The 17958-nt window shown below is 53.6% G+C and overlaps 1 protein-coding gene and 1 pseudogene across 1 annotated transcript; both read right to left on the bottom strand.

Annotated features, from left to right (window-relative positions):
- Positions 1-6947: 6947 nt before the first annotated feature.
- Positions 6948-9133, bottom strand: LOC101941548 (ubiquilin-1-like). The gene has a single exon (XM_065587187.1). The coding sequence runs from the start codon at positions 8745-8747 to the stop codon at positions 6948-6950; it is 1800 nt and encodes a 599-aa protein (XP_065443259.1). The 5' UTR covers positions 8748-9133.
- Positions 9134-13655: 4522 nt separating this feature from the next.
- Positions 13656-15638, bottom strand: LOC101941274 (ubiquilin-1-like; annotated as a pseudogene).
- Between the last annotated feature and the right edge of the window lie 2320 nt (positions 15639-17958).

Below are 17958 nucleotides of genomic sequence, written 5' to 3'. Positions count from 1 at the left end.
TTGGACTCTTGTTACTCTCTCTTGCTATAAACTAAAGCTGATCACGATGCGTCCTGAGCAGTAGTTTTCTTCAAGCAGTGGGGAATCAATGCCTCTGAGTTCAAAGCAAGCTTAGGGTGCAGTGTGACTATCAGCGATCATTACTCCATGAGCATTGGTCTGTCGGGCCTACAGCTCTCAAAAATTAATTTCCTATTAAAATATTAGCCTCCAGCCGTAATTGACGTGCTGTCATTTGTAGCACCCATCTGTTTACTGATGGCCTAAGCTCCAGCCACACAAGGGAGGGACAGTGGTGGGCAGAGGAACCCATGGAGGAGTTGGTCTCTCCTTCCACTGCTTGTCTTCATGGTTGATTATCAGAGGGTCTTTTTAGGTCCCTAACTACTGGATCTCCAGGGGAGGGCCACGACCCAAAACCACCTGTTCTCTTCAGCTGGACACGAGCTCCCAACCCTGCCGCGCAATTATCCCGGCGTTGGTTGTGTAGGAAGCTCCTGCGTTGCCTAACCCGAGCACAGGATGTGAAGGATCCGGGCTGTGCCAGGCCCTCCACCGCGTTGATTCTGGGGGCTGCTCTGGACACAAGGGAGAACTCCCCCCTCAACATCCACAAACCCACTTTCTGGCCCTCTTTCAAATCCCACCTCAAAACTCCCCTTTGCTGTGAGGCTACAAAAAAACTTGCCAGTGCTTAGATTGCTGCTGTGCTGAGACCTTCATGCTGACCAGTATTGTCTCAATGTTGTGTTTCCTCATCGGGCTGTATCCATCTCTTCTCTCTTGTCTCATACCTACCTTGTGAGCTCCTTGGGGCACGGACTGTCTTTTTGGTCTGTGTTTGTACAGCACCCAGCACAGCGGGGTTTTGGTCCATCGGCTCCTAAGCACTACAATAATACAAATAGTGAATAATCATCATCATGTAAGGGGTTGATACTCACGTAAGGAGGCTGTGCAGTCTAGCCGATGGGGCACTAGACCTGGTCTCCTTTCTCAGTGTGGCTGGTGACTTTCTCTTGGGTAAGTCACAAATTCTCCATACTCCTTTCCTATCGGCATCCTAGGATGGCGAGTTTTAATTGGCTCTTGCAGGATGGTTTGAGCTCTCTAGATCAGTGTTTCTCAACATTGTTGATATCAAGGTGGATTTGGTCCTGTTATCTATCCTAGCTACCTAGCTGTCCTAACTACCGAGCCAAGCTAACTAGCTAACTAGCCTCTCTAGTTAGTTCCCCAACACTGTGGTATCTGAAGGCCAGATTTTTAAAGGTACTTGGTGCCTAAACATGCAGGCAGGTGCCCAAATACCTGGATGCCTCCCACGTGTCTGTGACTATGTCCTCATGCCCCCCACCTTGTGAGGCAGGGAAGGTTCGCGTCTCCATGTAACAGACGGAGATCTGAGGGACAGAGAAATTAAGGCCACATTTTCCAAAAGTGACCTACAGGAGGGACCTTAAGTCCGGGCACCCAAAATTAGTGTCCAAGGTAGAAAATTTCTGCTTCAGTGACTTGCCCAAGGCCTCAGAGTAAACCTGTGGCAGAGCGAGGAACCAAGCACAGGCTTCCTGGGGCCTGAGTCTGTTCCCTCTCGACAAAACCCCCCTCCTGGGCACAGCAGCTCACGCGCAAGGCTTGTCTCCATGGCTCTGTGCGTGTGTGTCCATGTGTGCGTGTGTTTTGCATTGAATTTTTTTGCATGAAAATTACTTGTGCCAACGCGTTGTGGTTCTTTCAGATGAACTGGCCCCTTTGTTGTGAGCTGCGACGGGGATGGAGTCAGTGCGGCGACAGGTTCGCGCTGATTCAGCGGCAAGTAGGTGGAGCCGGCCGTGTGGACGCAATTATTTCAGGTGCGTGATTCCACAAAAGGTTCTGTGCAAAAATATATCCCACCAAACAACACCCCGGTGCAGACAAGCCCCAAGTGCTGGGCCCTGGGCTCTGTTCTGCCATCTCTGCTGGTGAGATAGTACCCACTGGCACGGGCGCCCAGAGAGCTAAAGACCCAGGCGCTCAGGGTGGGTCTGGAGCAGATTCCTGTCCTCTGTGGCTGGGCACAGCTTGGGACTCCTAATCCACGCTCCCCAGTGGGTTACACGCTAGGCCAGCTCCCACCTTTAGAGGCCTCTATGACTCCAGGGTAAGACAGCTGGTTAATCAGAGTTATTCTTTGGGCCAGGAGCTGGCAGGGGATGAAATGTGCAGGTTGGAGCATGGCCCAAACGATGAAATAAAAGTCTAGACAATAATGAATGGTTTGGAGACGGGCGCTTGGGAGCTGCTGCGCTCCCTGTCTCCTAACACAAGAACAACGCGGCACTGAGTGAAACTGAAAAGGTCTGGAGGGATCATAGCTTGTCCCGGAGTCACCGGGCCGACGCACTGGAGCTGCTCCAAATGAAGCCAGGCAGGACTCTGGGGTAGTATGCCCACTGTTGCCAGGGTAAGAAGCCTACGTGGCTTCGGCCTTCCTGGGTCTGACTTCAGAGCATTCAGCACCCCCATTGACCAGGCGCTTCCCACAGCGTGTCCACCCGGGCGGGCTCCTGGGGAAGCCAGAGGGCCCTGCACCCCCACGCCGCAGTCAGCCGTGACTCTCAGCCAGTGTGTAAAACGGAAGGTTTATTAGTCGACAGGATCACAGCGTAGAACAGAGCTTGTTAGCAGAGAAATCAGTGACTTTCAGCCAAGCCCATCTTGGGGGAATCCTGGGCCAGACACCCTGGACTCCCCCCTCCCCAAGTCCCCCACAGCAGACTGCCCTGGCCCCCGCTGCCTGGCCTCCAATATGGCCGTGGCTCCTCCCCTGGGCTTTGTCCTGCCTCCCCAGCAAAGTGTCACCTGGTCGCATCCCCCTCTTGGGTCTCAGGTTACAAAGGGCATCGGGCAGCCTGACCTGCCCCCGAGGGCCTCAGCAAAAGTCACACACCCAGTTCCCACCAGCTAGGCATTGGTGCAGCACACAGGGAAACTGAGGCACACACCGTATTAGTACAGGACAGTAAGACTCACAGGCAACATAACAAAGGGAAACACCCCACTTCATCACATAGCTAATGACAACTCAACAGTTGGCAGGGAAATTCAACCCTGTGCTTCAGAACGTAAGTCGACTAGAGACCAGGATTCCATCTCGGTGAGGGGCAGGTTGTCCCACTCCTCCAGTGCTCTTATCCCTCCCTCCGCAGCATCTGCTGCCAGCATTTTTTGTTGGGTTGGGGGAGGGGTGTCGGTTTGGGGGTTATTTTGTTAGCAAAATGCTGTGGTGTGTAATTGCCTTTGCTGCGGGCCCTTTGGCGTATCCTGCTGAGATTCTGATAGACCTGGTGGGGTTTTTGTGCTTGTTTTCAATCTGCATATGCCCCAGAGCAGGGCACAGCCAATTACTTTGAATCTAAATGTAATCTGGATTGGCCTGATTGACGCGACAGAAAACGGAGCGCGTGGGTCACAGCTGCGAAGCGGGGTGCCGCCCTTCCACTGCTGGAGCTCCCGGTAGCAACTCTGACTTCACCACCTCCTCCCCGTCCGGACGCTTTTCCAGCGCTGCAGCCTGCAATGCCTGTATCATTTATCCTAGCGTTAAATATTAACAGGAGCAGGAGTTCACCTGACTTGTGCACGTGTCTAGTATCGCTGCACGCCGCGGGACAAGGCTGCGTGGCATGTGGGGTGACCAGACAGCCAGTGTAAAAAATCGGGACGGGGGTGGAGGGTAATAGGAGCCTATCGAAGAAAAAGACCCCAAATTCGGGTCTGTCCCTATAAAATCGGGACATCTGGTCACCCTATGCATCAGGCCAAGATCGTCAAACATAAAGTCCGGCTCCTGCCGAGCGCCCAGCTGTTCTCACTCACGCCCCCGGGGGCGGCCGGGGGACCCAGTGGTTTTGAAAATCAGGCTTCTTATGTAGGCTCCTGACTGCAGGCACCTAGGGATTGCTATGAAAATCACCAAGGAAGGTTAGCCAAATGCGAGGGCAGGAGAAGACCTAAACTCCATTCCTTGTCATGGGGTCGATAAAAACCATGTGAGCTCTTTCTTCTGCAGAGCTCCCAGGGAAGAAGAGCTTTTGTAAACTATGTAGCGCCTTATACAGAAGATGCTTGGAGTGATACTTCAGAAACGTCCAGGAAGGGAGGGTGGTGTCACCGTGCCCATTTTACAGATGGGGAAGGTGTGGCTCAGTGACTGTGTAGCCGACATGCTGAATCTTAGACCGTCAGCGACATGTTGATTCCAAGCCCACTGAAATTGACTTCAGTTGACTTTGGATCAGAGGAAAGTGACCATCCTTCTTCCCAGAATCCTCCCAATCTGTTTCCTGTTTCTTACCCTCACATCTGGCGATTCGGTTTAACCATGTGCAGATGAGCAAGTCTCCATGACACATCAAATCCATCTGCCCCCTGCAAGGCGCTGCGGGCATCCAAGGAACATTTCATTCCGAGCTTTGGATGACCACTGGGGGGCTGAAAAGGGGCCCACCTAGGGCTAAGGGGTATATGAACATTGCAGCATTAAACAGTTCAATGCAGTCCAGGATTTTGTGCCCAGTTATCACTGGTGGCTCCCAGGGTAACAGCCACCATTACGAATCTGTCTACTTTTATTAAAGACACCAAAAAAGAGGGGGAAAGCGTGAAAACCTTTGCAATGGAAAGTATGAGGTGAGGCTTTCGTTTTTAACACTCCCTCTTATTCCCTTTCCCCGTGGAGAGGTTTTATAAGGAAACAAGCCCCGGTTTGACAGTCTCTTCAGGGTTTTTCAGGACAACATTTGTGGTGGTCACAGAGTGTGGTCACCAACTCTTGCTGGTGGCCGCTCTCACACATTTTCCTAAAATACTTGATTAGCTTTAGGACAAATAAATATGTGCATAGACACGGCCAAATCATTGTCATTGGTTTATTGCCAGCTAAGGCTGTTGTGAAAAGCGATATTAACAAGCATACAAGTGTTGCTTTTCACAGTAGACTGACTCAGCCCTGGCAAGCCTGGGGACAAATTAAGCCCTGGATGGGGGGTCGGGGGAGGCAGCAAGAGCCAAGGGCAATGGGGGTGGGTGGGGGCTGGAGCCCAAAGCCTCGTGGTCAGAGCCTGTCGCCCCTTTGCCCTGCCACCCCAAGGCTGAAGCCCGAAGCCTGAACCCCATCACCCCAGGAAGGTGGAGAAGTCACGGGCTGCCTGGTCCCCCAGTGTTGTGCCCCAGGGGGAGCAGGGGCCATCTACTGCTGGCGGCCCCAGCAACCAACACCAAGGCGGTGCATCCAAGAGCAACAGGGAGGGGCTGCTACTTTCCCCCCAGTAACAGCCCAGGGGGCTGTGGCTGCAAGAAAAGCCCCTGGTGGCCAAGTTTGAGAACAGCTGTGGGATGGCATTACAGGCATTACATAACTGTCCTTTGAGCTACTCCACCTCAGCAGCACCGTTAACGGGTAGACCTGGAATGACTTGCCTGGGGAGGAAAATGTTATTTACCCCTCCACACAATGAACCGGGAGGGGGTCACCCAGTGACATTAACAGGCAGCAGGTTTGAAACAAACAGGAGGAAGTATTTCTTCACACAACGCACTGTCAACCTGTGGAACTCATTGCCAGAGGATGTTGTGAAGGCCAAAAGTATAACTGGGCTCAATAAGGGATTACATAAATTCATGGAGGACAGGTCCATCAATGGCTATTGGCCAGGATGGACAGGGACGCAGCCCCACGCTCTGGGTGTCCCTAAGCCTCTCAGTGTCAGAAGCTGGGACTGGATGACAGGGAATGGATCATATGGTAACTGCCCTGCTCTGGTCATTCCCTCGGAAGCACCTGGCACTAACCCCTGTTAGTAGACAGGGTGCTGGGCTAGATGGACCATTGCTCTGATCCAGTGTGGCCGTTCTCATGACACCGGATTGCTCTGGGGCTTAGAGGAGATCAGGTCTCATGGCTGTATTTTGAAATATACGCAAGAGGCATCGGCCCTTTGTGTCTCCCACGCCCATTGTTAGAAATCCAAAGAAAACCCACCAACCAACACAAGCCGTGCAGTCTCCACACTATGCCCAGCTGCCCGATCAATCCGAGTCTCCTGGGGACTGGACTGAGAAACTTAGAGCCACTGGGACCAAGGAGGCATTGAGCTGTGGCCGGAGCCCTGGGCGGCAGATGTGGTTGGAGCAGAAGTGGTGGTTACAAGCAGCATACAGGGCTGGGGGGCAAAGAGATGACTAACACTGGAAGCTTGTTTGCAAACTTCACTTAGAGGCTGTGACCCTGGCTTCCCAATCCTGGCTCCGATCAATTCCCGTTAGTCGGGCTGCTCCTCCCACGAGGACTAGGTCTTCTGAAGCAGAACAAATGGAATGACTGCACCGTGAGTCACACGAAACCAAGTCACACAGCGGTGACAGCAAATCCAGTGTTGGAAATCACACCCCTTGCCGAGCCAGGCGAAGGAAGGGTGCAATTCATGAGCTGGATTAGGTGACTCGGGAGAGTTGGGTCAAATTCCTGGCCCTGCCACAGACTTTCTGGATGACCCGGGTCAAGTCACTTAGCATACATCTACACAGTTGGCCCAGGTCAGCTGACTCAAACTTGCAGGGCTTGGACTGCAGGGCTAAAAACTGCTGTGTAGACATTCAGGCTTGGGCTGGGGCCTGTGCTCTGGGACCCCCCACCCTCAATTTCCCTCTGTAACATGGAAATAAAAACATTTCCTTTCCCCCACCCTGTGCCTGTCCCATCTCTTTAGATCAGAAGCTCTTTGGAGCAGGGACTGACTCTTATGTGGTACGTGCCATGCCTAGCACAACGGGCAGGCCCTGCATGAAACACGTGCAAAGAGGGAGCACTTTGGAAGCAAGCCGTTGCACGCTACCTTAATATGCACCAAGCTGTTTTTAGTATGTAACAAGACAGAATTACAACAGGCAAAATGAACACGTTACAATATCTTGCTTGGCTGGGACTTTGTTAGCATCTCAATGGCTGCATTGATTTCCCCTTCCGTGTCGATCAGAGCCTGTAAATTCGCTTCCCGGTCCTGGAAGCCCATTGTTCTGAGCTGCTCCATTTGGCGCTCAAATCTGACGTCTGGCCTCTGCTGATCCACGCACTCTTGGCCTTCAGGTTCATCCTTGTCTGATGCTAGACTCACGTCCTCCTCGGTCTCGCTACTGGGAACGGACCCTTCCATGCTTTCCAGCTCCAGTTCCACGTCCCGGTCCCCCAGCCCTAGGATAAAATCTGGGACCTCGGCCGAGAGCGTCTGCAAGCCCAGCTGAATCTGTAACAAAGCCTGCATGGCTCTAGGGCTGGTCAGTAAGGGGGCGATTTCAGCGCTCTCCAACTCCAGAGGGACATGGTGTGTCCTTCCGTCTTGAGGCCGAGAACGTCCATCATTGGAGAGGTGGGTATTATTCAGCAGCATCTGTGCTGGGCCGTTGGGATTGGACAACACGCTCTCCATGTTCTGCATGAACTCTGGGTTTCCTGTTAGCTGCTGAACCATACTCTGAATTCCTCCTGTGTTGGCAAACCCAGGGCCTGCTCCAGGCCCAAAATTTAGGACAATGAAGTTCTGCCCTCTGCTATGGCTAGTACGATTGCTATCATGGTTATTCCCAATATCACCGGCCCTGTTCGTCCGAGTGGCCCAAGGGTTTGGTAAAGGGTCTCTGTTTTCCATCCGGGCTGGCAGACTGGCCCCACCCAAGGGTGGGTTATTCTCCAATGATTCAGCCGGGTTGCTCCCAAACTGGGCTTGCACGGCGTTCATCATTGGTTCCTCTATCTCGCTGTACAGCTGCTGCAGGGCGCTGTATCCACCCGGGATGCTCTCCAGGTTGCTCAAGGCTCGGTCATGGTTCCTGATAATTTCTTGCAGCATTGCCGGGCTGCTGGAGACCTCAATCATTTCCCGGATGAAATCTGGGTTGCGGAGAATGTGATTAATCTCAGGGTTTTGCTCGGCCAGCTGCTGCATCTGCGGGTTGGAGAGAAGGATCTCCTGGACCAGGTCCGTGTTGGTGAGGATGCTTTGCACCATGGGATTCTGTGCCACCTCACTCATCAAGTTCTGTATGGAACCGTCAGCCTCTGAGGCCTCGCTCATTAAATCTGACACATCGGTTGGGTCCAGACCCAGTATGCTCATGCCTGTCACCCCGATGAGGAAGCCCAAGAGGAACGGGTTGCTGTTGATGGTGTTCAGATCCAGGTCCGAACTGATGATCTCAAACAAGAGGTTTTCCATGATCTGGGCCACTAACTCCCGGCTGGAGGCCACCAGCTCTTCTAAGCGCCCCTGCAGCTCGGACACGTTGGAGTAGCTCAGGCCCAGGTGCTGCAGAGCGGGGCCCCGCCCCCAGGCAAGCAGGTTAGAAGCACTGCTGTTTGCGGACGGCATCGGTGGGGTGGCAGTATTCGTCGGCTCAGCTGGGTGGTCCTGGGGCCTCTTTTGGGACCGGATGACAAGGTGGATACTGAATCCACTGCGGACTCCATGCTGGCTCAGTGTGTCCTGGTCCTTTAAGATCTTCCCAGCAAATATTAGCACCAGCAGGTCAGAGGGAGCCTTGAAGCGCTTGGCGACCTCGTCCTTAAACGCCCGGATGGTGCTGCTCTCTGCTACCTCAAACTGCTCCTTCTGCTTCAGGGTCTTCACCGTCACCTTGAGGACGCCGCCGGACTCGGCGGTGATGGCTGCCTGGTTAGCCCCGGGGGCTCGTCGGCTTTCGGACATGGTGACCGGGATCCAGGAGCTCCGCGTTGGTTCTTCCTCAGGGAGCAGAGGCACCAGGAGAAGGAGATGGGACGTGACGGGGGACAATTCCTTTCGGCTGATGTACGGCGGTGGTCGTTGTTGCCGCTATCGTTACGGGCTTCCGGGGCGGAGTGGTGGGAAGGGGGAATTGGTCTGCTCTCCCCGTGGTACTGCTGGAAGCCAAAGCCAGAGCGCACATTCCAGCCAGATGTTGGCCTGCTCCTCGGTTCACTCACCACCTGGCGGGTTCCCTCATGGTCTTTCTGCTGCTGATGCCGCCTGCCCATGCAGAATTTCTACCCTGCCGGTCCCGGGGCCCTGTGACATCACTGCTGACATCACAGTAAGCAAACAAGGCATTGGTGGCTGGCACATCCCTTGAAAACAGGCCCGGGAGCACCATATCCTGGCCTATCCTTCCCTCCATCAGCCTGTCCGGCACCCATGTACACAGTGCCCCTGGACCCACGGCATCTGGGGGTTACCTTGGGCTAGCATAGGGGTTCTCACAACAAATGTTTTGCTGGCCTCAGAGTGTGGCCACCAACTCTTGCTGGTGGCTGCACTGACACGTTTCCCTAAAATACTTCATCAGCTTTAGGAAAAACAAATAAATAGCCCAGATCCACCTCCAGATCATTGTAATTTATGTAGGGTCTTTTTTTTTTTTGCAGACTCAATAATACAAATATTACCGTGAAAAGTGACATCTGTATGTTTGTTAATCGCACTTTTCACAACAAGTCCTGGCAAGTTAAGACCGGGATGGAGGGGTGGGGGGTGCGGCAGTGGGGACCAGGGAGATTGGATGCGGGGACCCGGTGCCACCACCACATGGTTGGAGGTGTGGGTTGGTGCCTGGGGCTGGGGTAGGCGCCCTGGGCTAGCACCCACTGGAGCCCAGAGTTGGCGGCCGCAGTTGTGTGGTCAGGGCCGGGATCGGCGCCCTGGGCTGGGGATCAGCACCCAGAGCCGGCACTTGCTCCTGTGCGACCGGGGCCGAGGGTCAGCACTCAGGGTCGGCGCTTGGGGTCTGCCCCCGCTGGGAGTCAGTGTCCTGGGCCAGCACCCGCCCCAGACTGGGGTTGGTGCCTGCTGCCGTGTGACTGGGGCTGGGGATTTGCACCCGGGGCTGGTGCCTGGGGCTGAGATCAGTGCCCGTGGCCAGCACCTGCCGGAACCCAGGACTGACATTCAGGAGCAATGCCCATGGCCAGCACCTGCCAGAACCCAGGGTTGACATCCAGGAGCAGTGCCCGGGGTCAGCAGCAAGGGCTGGGGGTCAGAGCGGACAGCCAGGGTTTGGGGCTGGCACTTAGGGTTTGCACCTGCTGCTGCGTGGCCAGAGCTAGGGGTCAGCCCCCAGAGCCAGCACCTGCTGGAGCCCAAGGCCAGTGCCGGGGATCTGCACCCAAGGCCGGCAGCCGCTGGAGCTCAGGGTTGGCGCCTGGGGCCGGCACCCAGGGTCAGTGATAGGGCTGGGGGTCGGCATGCACGGATGGGGGCCAGTGCCAGTGGCCAGTGGCTGCCGGTCGGATTGGGGGTCAGTGCCACATGGCCAGAGCCAGAGATCGGAGCCAGCCGCTATGTGGCCAGGGGCTGGAGTCTGACGCCCCATGGCTGGAGCCCTAGTCTGCAGCCAGGCTCCCTGAGTCCCCACCGCCCAAGCACCCCAGGGCTGAAGTCTGAGCCCCACTAAGCCCCCCCGTCTCCCCTCTGGTAGAGAACTCACCATGCTCCTGCAGCGTTGTGCCCACCTGTCTCCAAGTGCAGGGCAGGGCAATCAGGAGCAACAGGGAGGGCGGGGGGTGTCCGATGCTTTGCCCCCCACCCCACCACTACCACCAAAGAAGCTGTCCTGGCTGCAGGGAAACCCCCTGGTGGCCGCATTTGAGAAATGGCGGGCTAACACGGAGTGAACCGTGCCCAAGCCTGGCTTCCCCGTATTATCCTCCTACCCGACTTCTCGCCAGAGGCAGCCTTCTGGCCCGTTCCCTGCCGAGCTGCTCCCTCTGGGGAAAGCGCATCCCCCTGGAAAACATCCTCTGCCCCCCTCCCGCCATCCGGCAGCAGTGGGGCTGCAACAGCTCTTGTTCTTGATTGCAGGGCACCGCCCACCCCCCCGCCCCCGCCCCCACACCGTCTCCCTGTGTTCCACTTCTTGCCAAGGGGCAGGTCATCTTCCCATGGGACATGCAGCTCTCCTCCTCACAGGCTCAGTAGTTAGAGGGGGTGGCCCATGCCAGTCTGTCTTCTCAGACAATCAGCTAGCCCTCCCCTTTCTCAGCTCTCCAATGGGGAGGCCTGCTACCTCCCATGTCCCTCTGCTCCCCATGAGACAGGCCTGCTCCTCCAGTGACGAGCAGCAGGACCCCGAAACACCTTTTGTTGGCCCCACTGCTCTAGCCCCTTAGTGTTTAGAGGCACCTCCACCCCACAGTGCTTGTAGGTGATGCGATCCAATAGTCGCATTTTAAGTGATGGGACACAATGGAGGAATCCCTGTGTGGGCTCTCTGGCCTGGCCATGCAGACTGTCCGACTGGTCCCTTCTGGTCTGGTATTTCTGGGTCCCGCTCTCCCAGAACAAGAGGGTGGTCAGCGCACCTGCTCCTCCAGGAGGTAGAAGAGGTGATCTCCTATGAGCCTACCTGCTGATGAAAGAGGACAGAGAAGACCAGCTGCCCTCCATCTGAATACCATCACCGCCCTAGGTGTGGATACAAGGTGATATGGCTACTGGTGTAGTGGGCTGCATTAATCCAGGGCGTAACTCCATTGATCTCAGGATGAATTGGTCACTGAGAACAACTCGTTCCTCAGATTTAACCCTTCTCTGTCTGCAATTTGGCCCCACACCAATCGTAACATGCCTGATTTTTTTCATCATTCATGATTGTTAGACCAAGAGCATTTCTGAACATGTTTTGGCCTTTGACCTGTTTGCAAAGTGCTTAGGTTAGATAGTCAAGGTTTGCGATTTGAGCCACTAAGTCATATGGCATGGTTTCTGTTTCCTAATTGGATGACATAAGGTTAGCACTTCCAACACTTCATCGCTGATGAATACTGATATTTACACCAAGAAAAATCTCCTCCAAAAACATCTGTGTGAACAAAACACAAGTTCACTAACGTGCGCTGAACAGTGAATGTAAAATGGCACAAACACCACCAGCCACTGTGGTTAGAGCTTCACAACTATAGTCACAACTATTGGGCTGGGACCCAGGAGATCCGGTTCTATTCCAGGTCTCTCACAGATGCCATGTGTAATTTTGGATGAATCAATCTCTTTGTGCCTCAGTTTCCCTGTCTACACCATGGGGATAATAACCTCAAAACCACACACACACACAAAACCCCATGGCAGTGAGTCTCAGAGCCCGGCTGAACTGGCTCAGCCCGAATGTGTCCACGGCTATTGGTAGCCACAAAGCACGAGCCCAGCAAGCCTGAGTCAGCAGACTTGGGCTCGGAAACTTTTTTGCAGACATACTGTCATAACTATAAAGGGAAGGGTAACAGCTGTCCTGTGTACAGTACTATAAAATCCCTCTTGGTCAGAGACTCCAAAATCCTTTTCCCTGTAAAGTGTTAAGAAGCTCAGGTAACCTGGCTGGTACCTAAAGGACCAATAAGGGGACAAGATACTTTCAAATCTTGGGGGGGGGGGAGGCTTTTGTTTGTGTTCTTTGTTTGGGAGTGCGTTCGCTCTCGGGGGAGGGACCAGACATCAATCCAGGTTCTTCATATCTTTCTAAACAAGTCTCTCCTATTTCAAACTTGTAAGTAAATAGCCAGGCAAGGCGTGTTAGTTTTCCTTTGTTTTCTCAACTTGTAAATGTACCTTTTACTAGAGTGTTTATCTTTGTTTGCTGTACTTTGAACCTAAGACTAGAGGGGAGTCCTCTGAGCTCTTTAAGTTTGATTACCCTGTAAGGTTAATTTCCATACTGATTTTACAGAGATGATTTTTACCTTTTTCTTTAATTAAAAGCCTTCTTTTTAAGAACCTGATTGATTTTTCCTTGTTTTAGATCCAAGGGGGTTGGATCTGTATTCACCAGGAGTTGGTGGGAGGAAGGAGGGGGAATGGTTAATTTCTCCTTGTTTTAGATCCAAGGGGGTTGGATCTGTGTTCACCAGGAGTTGGTGGGAGGAAGGAGGGGGAATGGTTAATTTCTCCTTGTTTTAGATCCAAGGGGGTTGGATCTGTATTCCACCGCAGTGGGTGGGAGGAAGGAGGGGGGATGGTTAATTTCTCCTTGTTTTAAGATCCAAGGGGTTTGGATCTGTATTCACCAGGAGTTGGTGGGAGGGGGAATGGTTAATTTCTCCTTGTTTTAGATCCAAGGGGTTTGGATCTGTATTCACCAGGGAATTGGTGAAAGGTTTCTCAAGGCTTCCCAGGGAGGGAATGGTGGCAGCGGAACCAGAGCTAAGCTGGTAGTTAAGCTTAGAAGTTTTCATGCAGGCCCCTACATTTGTACCCTAAAGTTCAGAGTGGGGATCCAGCCTTGACACATACCCTTAGCTCACAGGGATGGTGTGAGGATGAATTCTTAACTGCGTGTCAGCCAATCAAATACTACACTCACCCACGCCCAGGTAGAGAGACAGACTCTTTGCCCAGCTCTAAATAATATCTGCTTCCCAGAGCTGTAGTGACGCTCATAATTCATGAACTCATTATCTCAAACTCCCTAGAGGCCAGCTGCTGGGTAATAGCACCTTATCATCGGGCTGAAGCATGCAACAGCTTTAGGCAAAAGCTGCTGACTTCCAGCCGCTGACAAGAAAACGACAGCTCCCCACAGAAAGGTGCACCGTTATTGGCTTTTCTTTATAAGACTGAAATCCGAGCGAACATGTTACAGAGCCGGTGCTACGACGGGTGGGCTGGATGTTTCTGTCTCCCCACGGCTGCACTGATATCTTCTCTGGTTGCTATGCATGTTCCCGTCGCGGTTCAAGGAGCCCATTGAGTCCAGCTACTCCAGTTCTTCCTGAAATTTGATTTCGGGAGCTTGTAAGTGCTGAGGATTCGTCCCAGGAAGAATTTTCAGCATCCGCAGCATGTTTAGATGTTGGTGTCCCTGCTCGGACGCTGCCGGCGCTGCGTGGGTTTCACTGGGTGCAGGGCTCGGGTCAGGAGCACTTGGAGAGCTCCCCGAATTTCCCAGTCCCCACAAACGGAGAGTAAACCACGGCAGAAGGACAGGGGCCTCTGCTGCCAAGGTCTGCAGCCCCTGCTCAATCTGCAGCCAAGCTTGCATGGCTTTCGGGTTGGACATGGCCACTAACATCTCAGGGTTCTGGATCTGCTGAAAGAAATTCGGCAGCCCCTGCGTCACTGGTTCTTGGTGCTGGGGGCTCTCCGCAGAGAAGGTGGCCTGAGCTGCCAACTGAGCGTTCTGTATCAGCGACAGCATCATGCACTTGGTGTAGGAGGCGCACAAGTTCACGATCAGCTGGGGGTTCTCGGTGATCTGCTGCACCAAGTTCTGAATCCCTCCGGTGGTGAACATCCCCGGTCCCAGATTTGGCCCGGAAGAGCTCTGCCCGAGAGGGTTGGTGCTGCTGCTGGTAACACCGCAGTCCAGGTCCCCACAGATGCTGTTGGTGTAGATGCTTGTGGCGCTCTGGGAGACGGAGGGAGGAGCCAACAGGTCTCGGTGATCTACGCAGGACGGCTGGCCACCTCGACCCACACCCTCCAAGGAGGGATTCCTCACCAGCATAGCAAAGGGAAGGTTTCCAAACTGCTCTTGGGCGGCGCTTAGCATTGGTTCCTGGGGCTCGGCATAGGCGCATCTCAAGGCATTGTCCCCGCCCGGGATGTTTTCCAAGTTGCTCAAGGCTCGGTCTTGACTCCTCATCTCCTGCATCATTTCTGGGTTCCGAACAATGTCTAGCATCTCCCTCATGATGTCCGCGTTGTTGAGGATGCGGCTGATCTCTGGGATTTGCTGGGCCAGCTGTTGCATCTGCGGGTGGGCCATGATCAGCTGCCTCATGAGGTCAGGGTTAGAGAGCATGCTCTGGATAAACGGGTTCTCCACCTTCCGGGCCATCATCTCTGAGCTGGCCAGGAGCTGCAGTGGGCTCTGTAGCTCCGTGCTGGACAAGTTCCCGCCCTGGCCCCGCCTGCTCAGATCAAAGGCGCTGCTGTGGGCGGGGGTGACGCCGGACGGCGCTGGGGCGGGGGCAACGTTCCTGGCCACGTACACGTGTGGCAGCGGATTCTCCTGGGGTCTCTTCTGCGTCCTGATGACGAGGTGGACAGTGATCCCGTCCTGGATCCCCCGCTGCCTGAGGGTGTCCTGGTCTTTCAAAATCCTCCCAACAAACACTAGCACCAGCTGGCTGGTCTGGCAGTTGAAGTGCTTGGAGATCTCCTCCTTGAACTGCTTGATGGTGCTGTTCTCTGGCACCACAAATTCCTCCTTCAGCTTGGCGGTTTTCACCGTGACCCGGATGATGCGGGGGTTGGCGGCGATGATTGGGCAGGCGAGGGTGATCTCTTCGCTGTCAGCCATGCTTCGTGAGGCTCAGGGAGGGCCGAGGAGAGCCGGAGTGCGGGGGGAGCTGGGTTTCCTTAACTATGGTGATAGTCTTGGTCTTGTTCTTGCTGCTGTGATCACAGATCTACGGGCGGGGGGAGCAGGAGAAGGGAACCGACCTCCCCCTGCCCTGTGTAATGCCAGAATCCAGGCCCAAATCATGCATACCAGCCCCCACTTCCCCACTCCCGGGCCACCAGCTCCCTCCTGCTTCTCCAGCAGTTCACCGCTCTGCCTGACGGCTGGGCTGACTGTGACATCACTGATGACATCTTTGTGAGCAGCGATGGCATTGGCAGCCCCTACCTCCCTGCTCCCCAAAATGGGCAGACCCCAGAAAGATGCTGATCCATTGGAGAGGGCTCAGAGAAGAGCCACGGGAATGAGTAAAGGATTAGAAACCCTGCCTGATAGTGACAGGCTCAAAGAGAACAATCGGTTTAGTTTAACAAAGAGAAAGTTAAGTCTGTTCACAGTGTGTAAGAACCTACACAGGGAACAAACGTTTAACAATGGGCTCTGCTCCCTAGCAGAGAAAAGTCTCACACTATCCAATGCTGGAAGTGGAAGCTAGACACATTCAGACTGGGAATAAAGTGGAGATTTCTAACAGCGAGGGGAATTAACCCTTGGAACAATTTACAAGGGTTGTGGTGGATTCTCCATCACTTACCATTTTTCAACCATTGTTCAATGAAGATGAGATATTTTTCTAGCAGATCTGCTCTAGGAATTATTCTGCGGCAGTTCCCTGGCCTGTACGATGCAGGGGCTCAGAATGGATGAACACAATGTTCCCTTCTGGCCTTGGAATATCTGGGTTGGATCTGTGGGTTGGATTTTCCTCTGGCTTTGGGAGGATCAGAAATAACTCCACTTAAAGCAAGGACAGCAGTGTATGCTTAGAATCAAAGCGCATGACCCTGCGTCTCCTCTGCTCCGCACCTGCTGTCCTTCACAGGGCAGAATGAGGACACAGCTGTGGCATGCATGGCCTTGTTTCTCCCTGCTTATGTCTAGCCTAGTTTGTAAGCTCCTTGGGGCAGGGATCACATCTCCGTTTGCTACTTTGGGAGATGCCTGGCACAGGCCTTTGGGTCCCAAAGGAAACAAGATTAAGTAATAATATTGAGCTGTTTCATCAGTGGATCTCAGAGCACTCTACAAAGGACATTGGTATCATTATTCCCATTTTACAGATGGGGAAACTGAGGCAAGACGTGACTTGCCCAAGGTTCTCCAGCAGGCTGGTGGCAGAGCTTGGGGATAAAACCCAGATCTCCTGAGTCCCACCCCAGATTCACAGCCTGTGTGCATGTCATCCACGGTCTACATCTCCCTGCCAGGCAGACACTTTGCCTTGGGGTTACAAGACTGACCTAGGGTGAAAGGAAGGAACTGTTTTCTCTTGTTCTTCAGTGGTGTACAGCAGGAGTAGGGGCTGGCTAACCTACAGTCAGTGTGTAATGGGGTCTCTGCCTCCCTCCTTCCTCACAGAGCCAGAGGGACCCCCCACCAGAAGCTATTGTAAAAATGGTGGAAATTAAACGGCTGTGAACTTCCAGTTCATTGATGTACAAACCTGCCCCTGCCCTGCCTCTGCTCCGCAGCCTGGCTCCGCACTCGCAGATTGGGCAGCCCCTGGCTAGGACACACACACCCCTGCCGAGCCATCAGCCCCCTTTGACTCCACTGTGCACCCAGAGGGCAGTCTATCTCACCAGCTCAGTGCAGTGTGCGCCTCAGTTTCCTCATTGGCAAAGTGACCTGGGTAAACTGATGGAAGGGACGGTATAATGAGATTGCCTACAGTGGCGTATGGCCCATCTGCAAGTGCTAGCAGCAACTATCTCCAATGGCCTTAAAAGATAAACACAATGAGTTGGGAAAGGGTTAACACAGCTTTTCAAAGGGAACTCATGCCTCGCCAAGCTATGCGATACTTTGAGGGGGTCAACAAGCATGTGGACCAGGGAGATCCAGTGGCTATAGTGCACTTGGCCTTTCAGAAAGCCTTTGACAAGGTCCCTCACCAAAGGCTGTTCAGCAAAGTAAGCTGTCACGGGATAAGAGGGAAGGTCCTCTCATGGGTCAGTAACTGGTTAAAAGACAGGAAAGAAAGGGTGTAGTAGGAAGAGGGTCTGAAACATAAGCCCTTGTATCAGAGCCCTGGTAGGAGGCCTGAAGCCTGAACTAAAGTAGTGGTCAAAACTTTGCCGATATGAAGCAAAGTCGGGTTGTGAGCAAGAGGCAGGCCTGGCTCCCAGAATCTGATCGGTACAGGGCTGATATTGTTCTCTCTGCGTGCTGCACTGGCTCTGGCCAGAGAGTCCGTACAAGCTCTGGGTAATGTTTGGTACCCAATTAACATCAAGTCAATGTAGATATTAATGTTCACCATAGCGTAGGTACATTGGCATTTAACCATGGAAGCAATATGGTGGTGTGGCTGTTTTCCTCCTCATACAGCACATTAAGTCTGGAATATCTTTTCTGCTGTGAAAAGTCCCAAGACTGGTTGCATGCCCTCGCTTTGAGATAGCAGTATTACATGGCCTTTGGACATAAAGTGTGTTATCATCTAAGAAACAGTTTAACCATAAAGGCTTTTAGCACATACTGAGT

Source organism: Chrysemys picta, chromosome 1, assembly GCF_011386835.1.
Source record: "Chrysemys picta bellii isolate R12L10 chromosome 1, ASM1138683v2, whole genome shotgun sequence".
NCBI classification, from domain to species: domain Eukaryota; kingdom Metazoa; phylum Chordata; order Testudines; family Emydidae; genus Chrysemys; species Chrysemys picta.
This window is presented reverse-complemented; position numbering and strand designations above follow the sequence as displayed.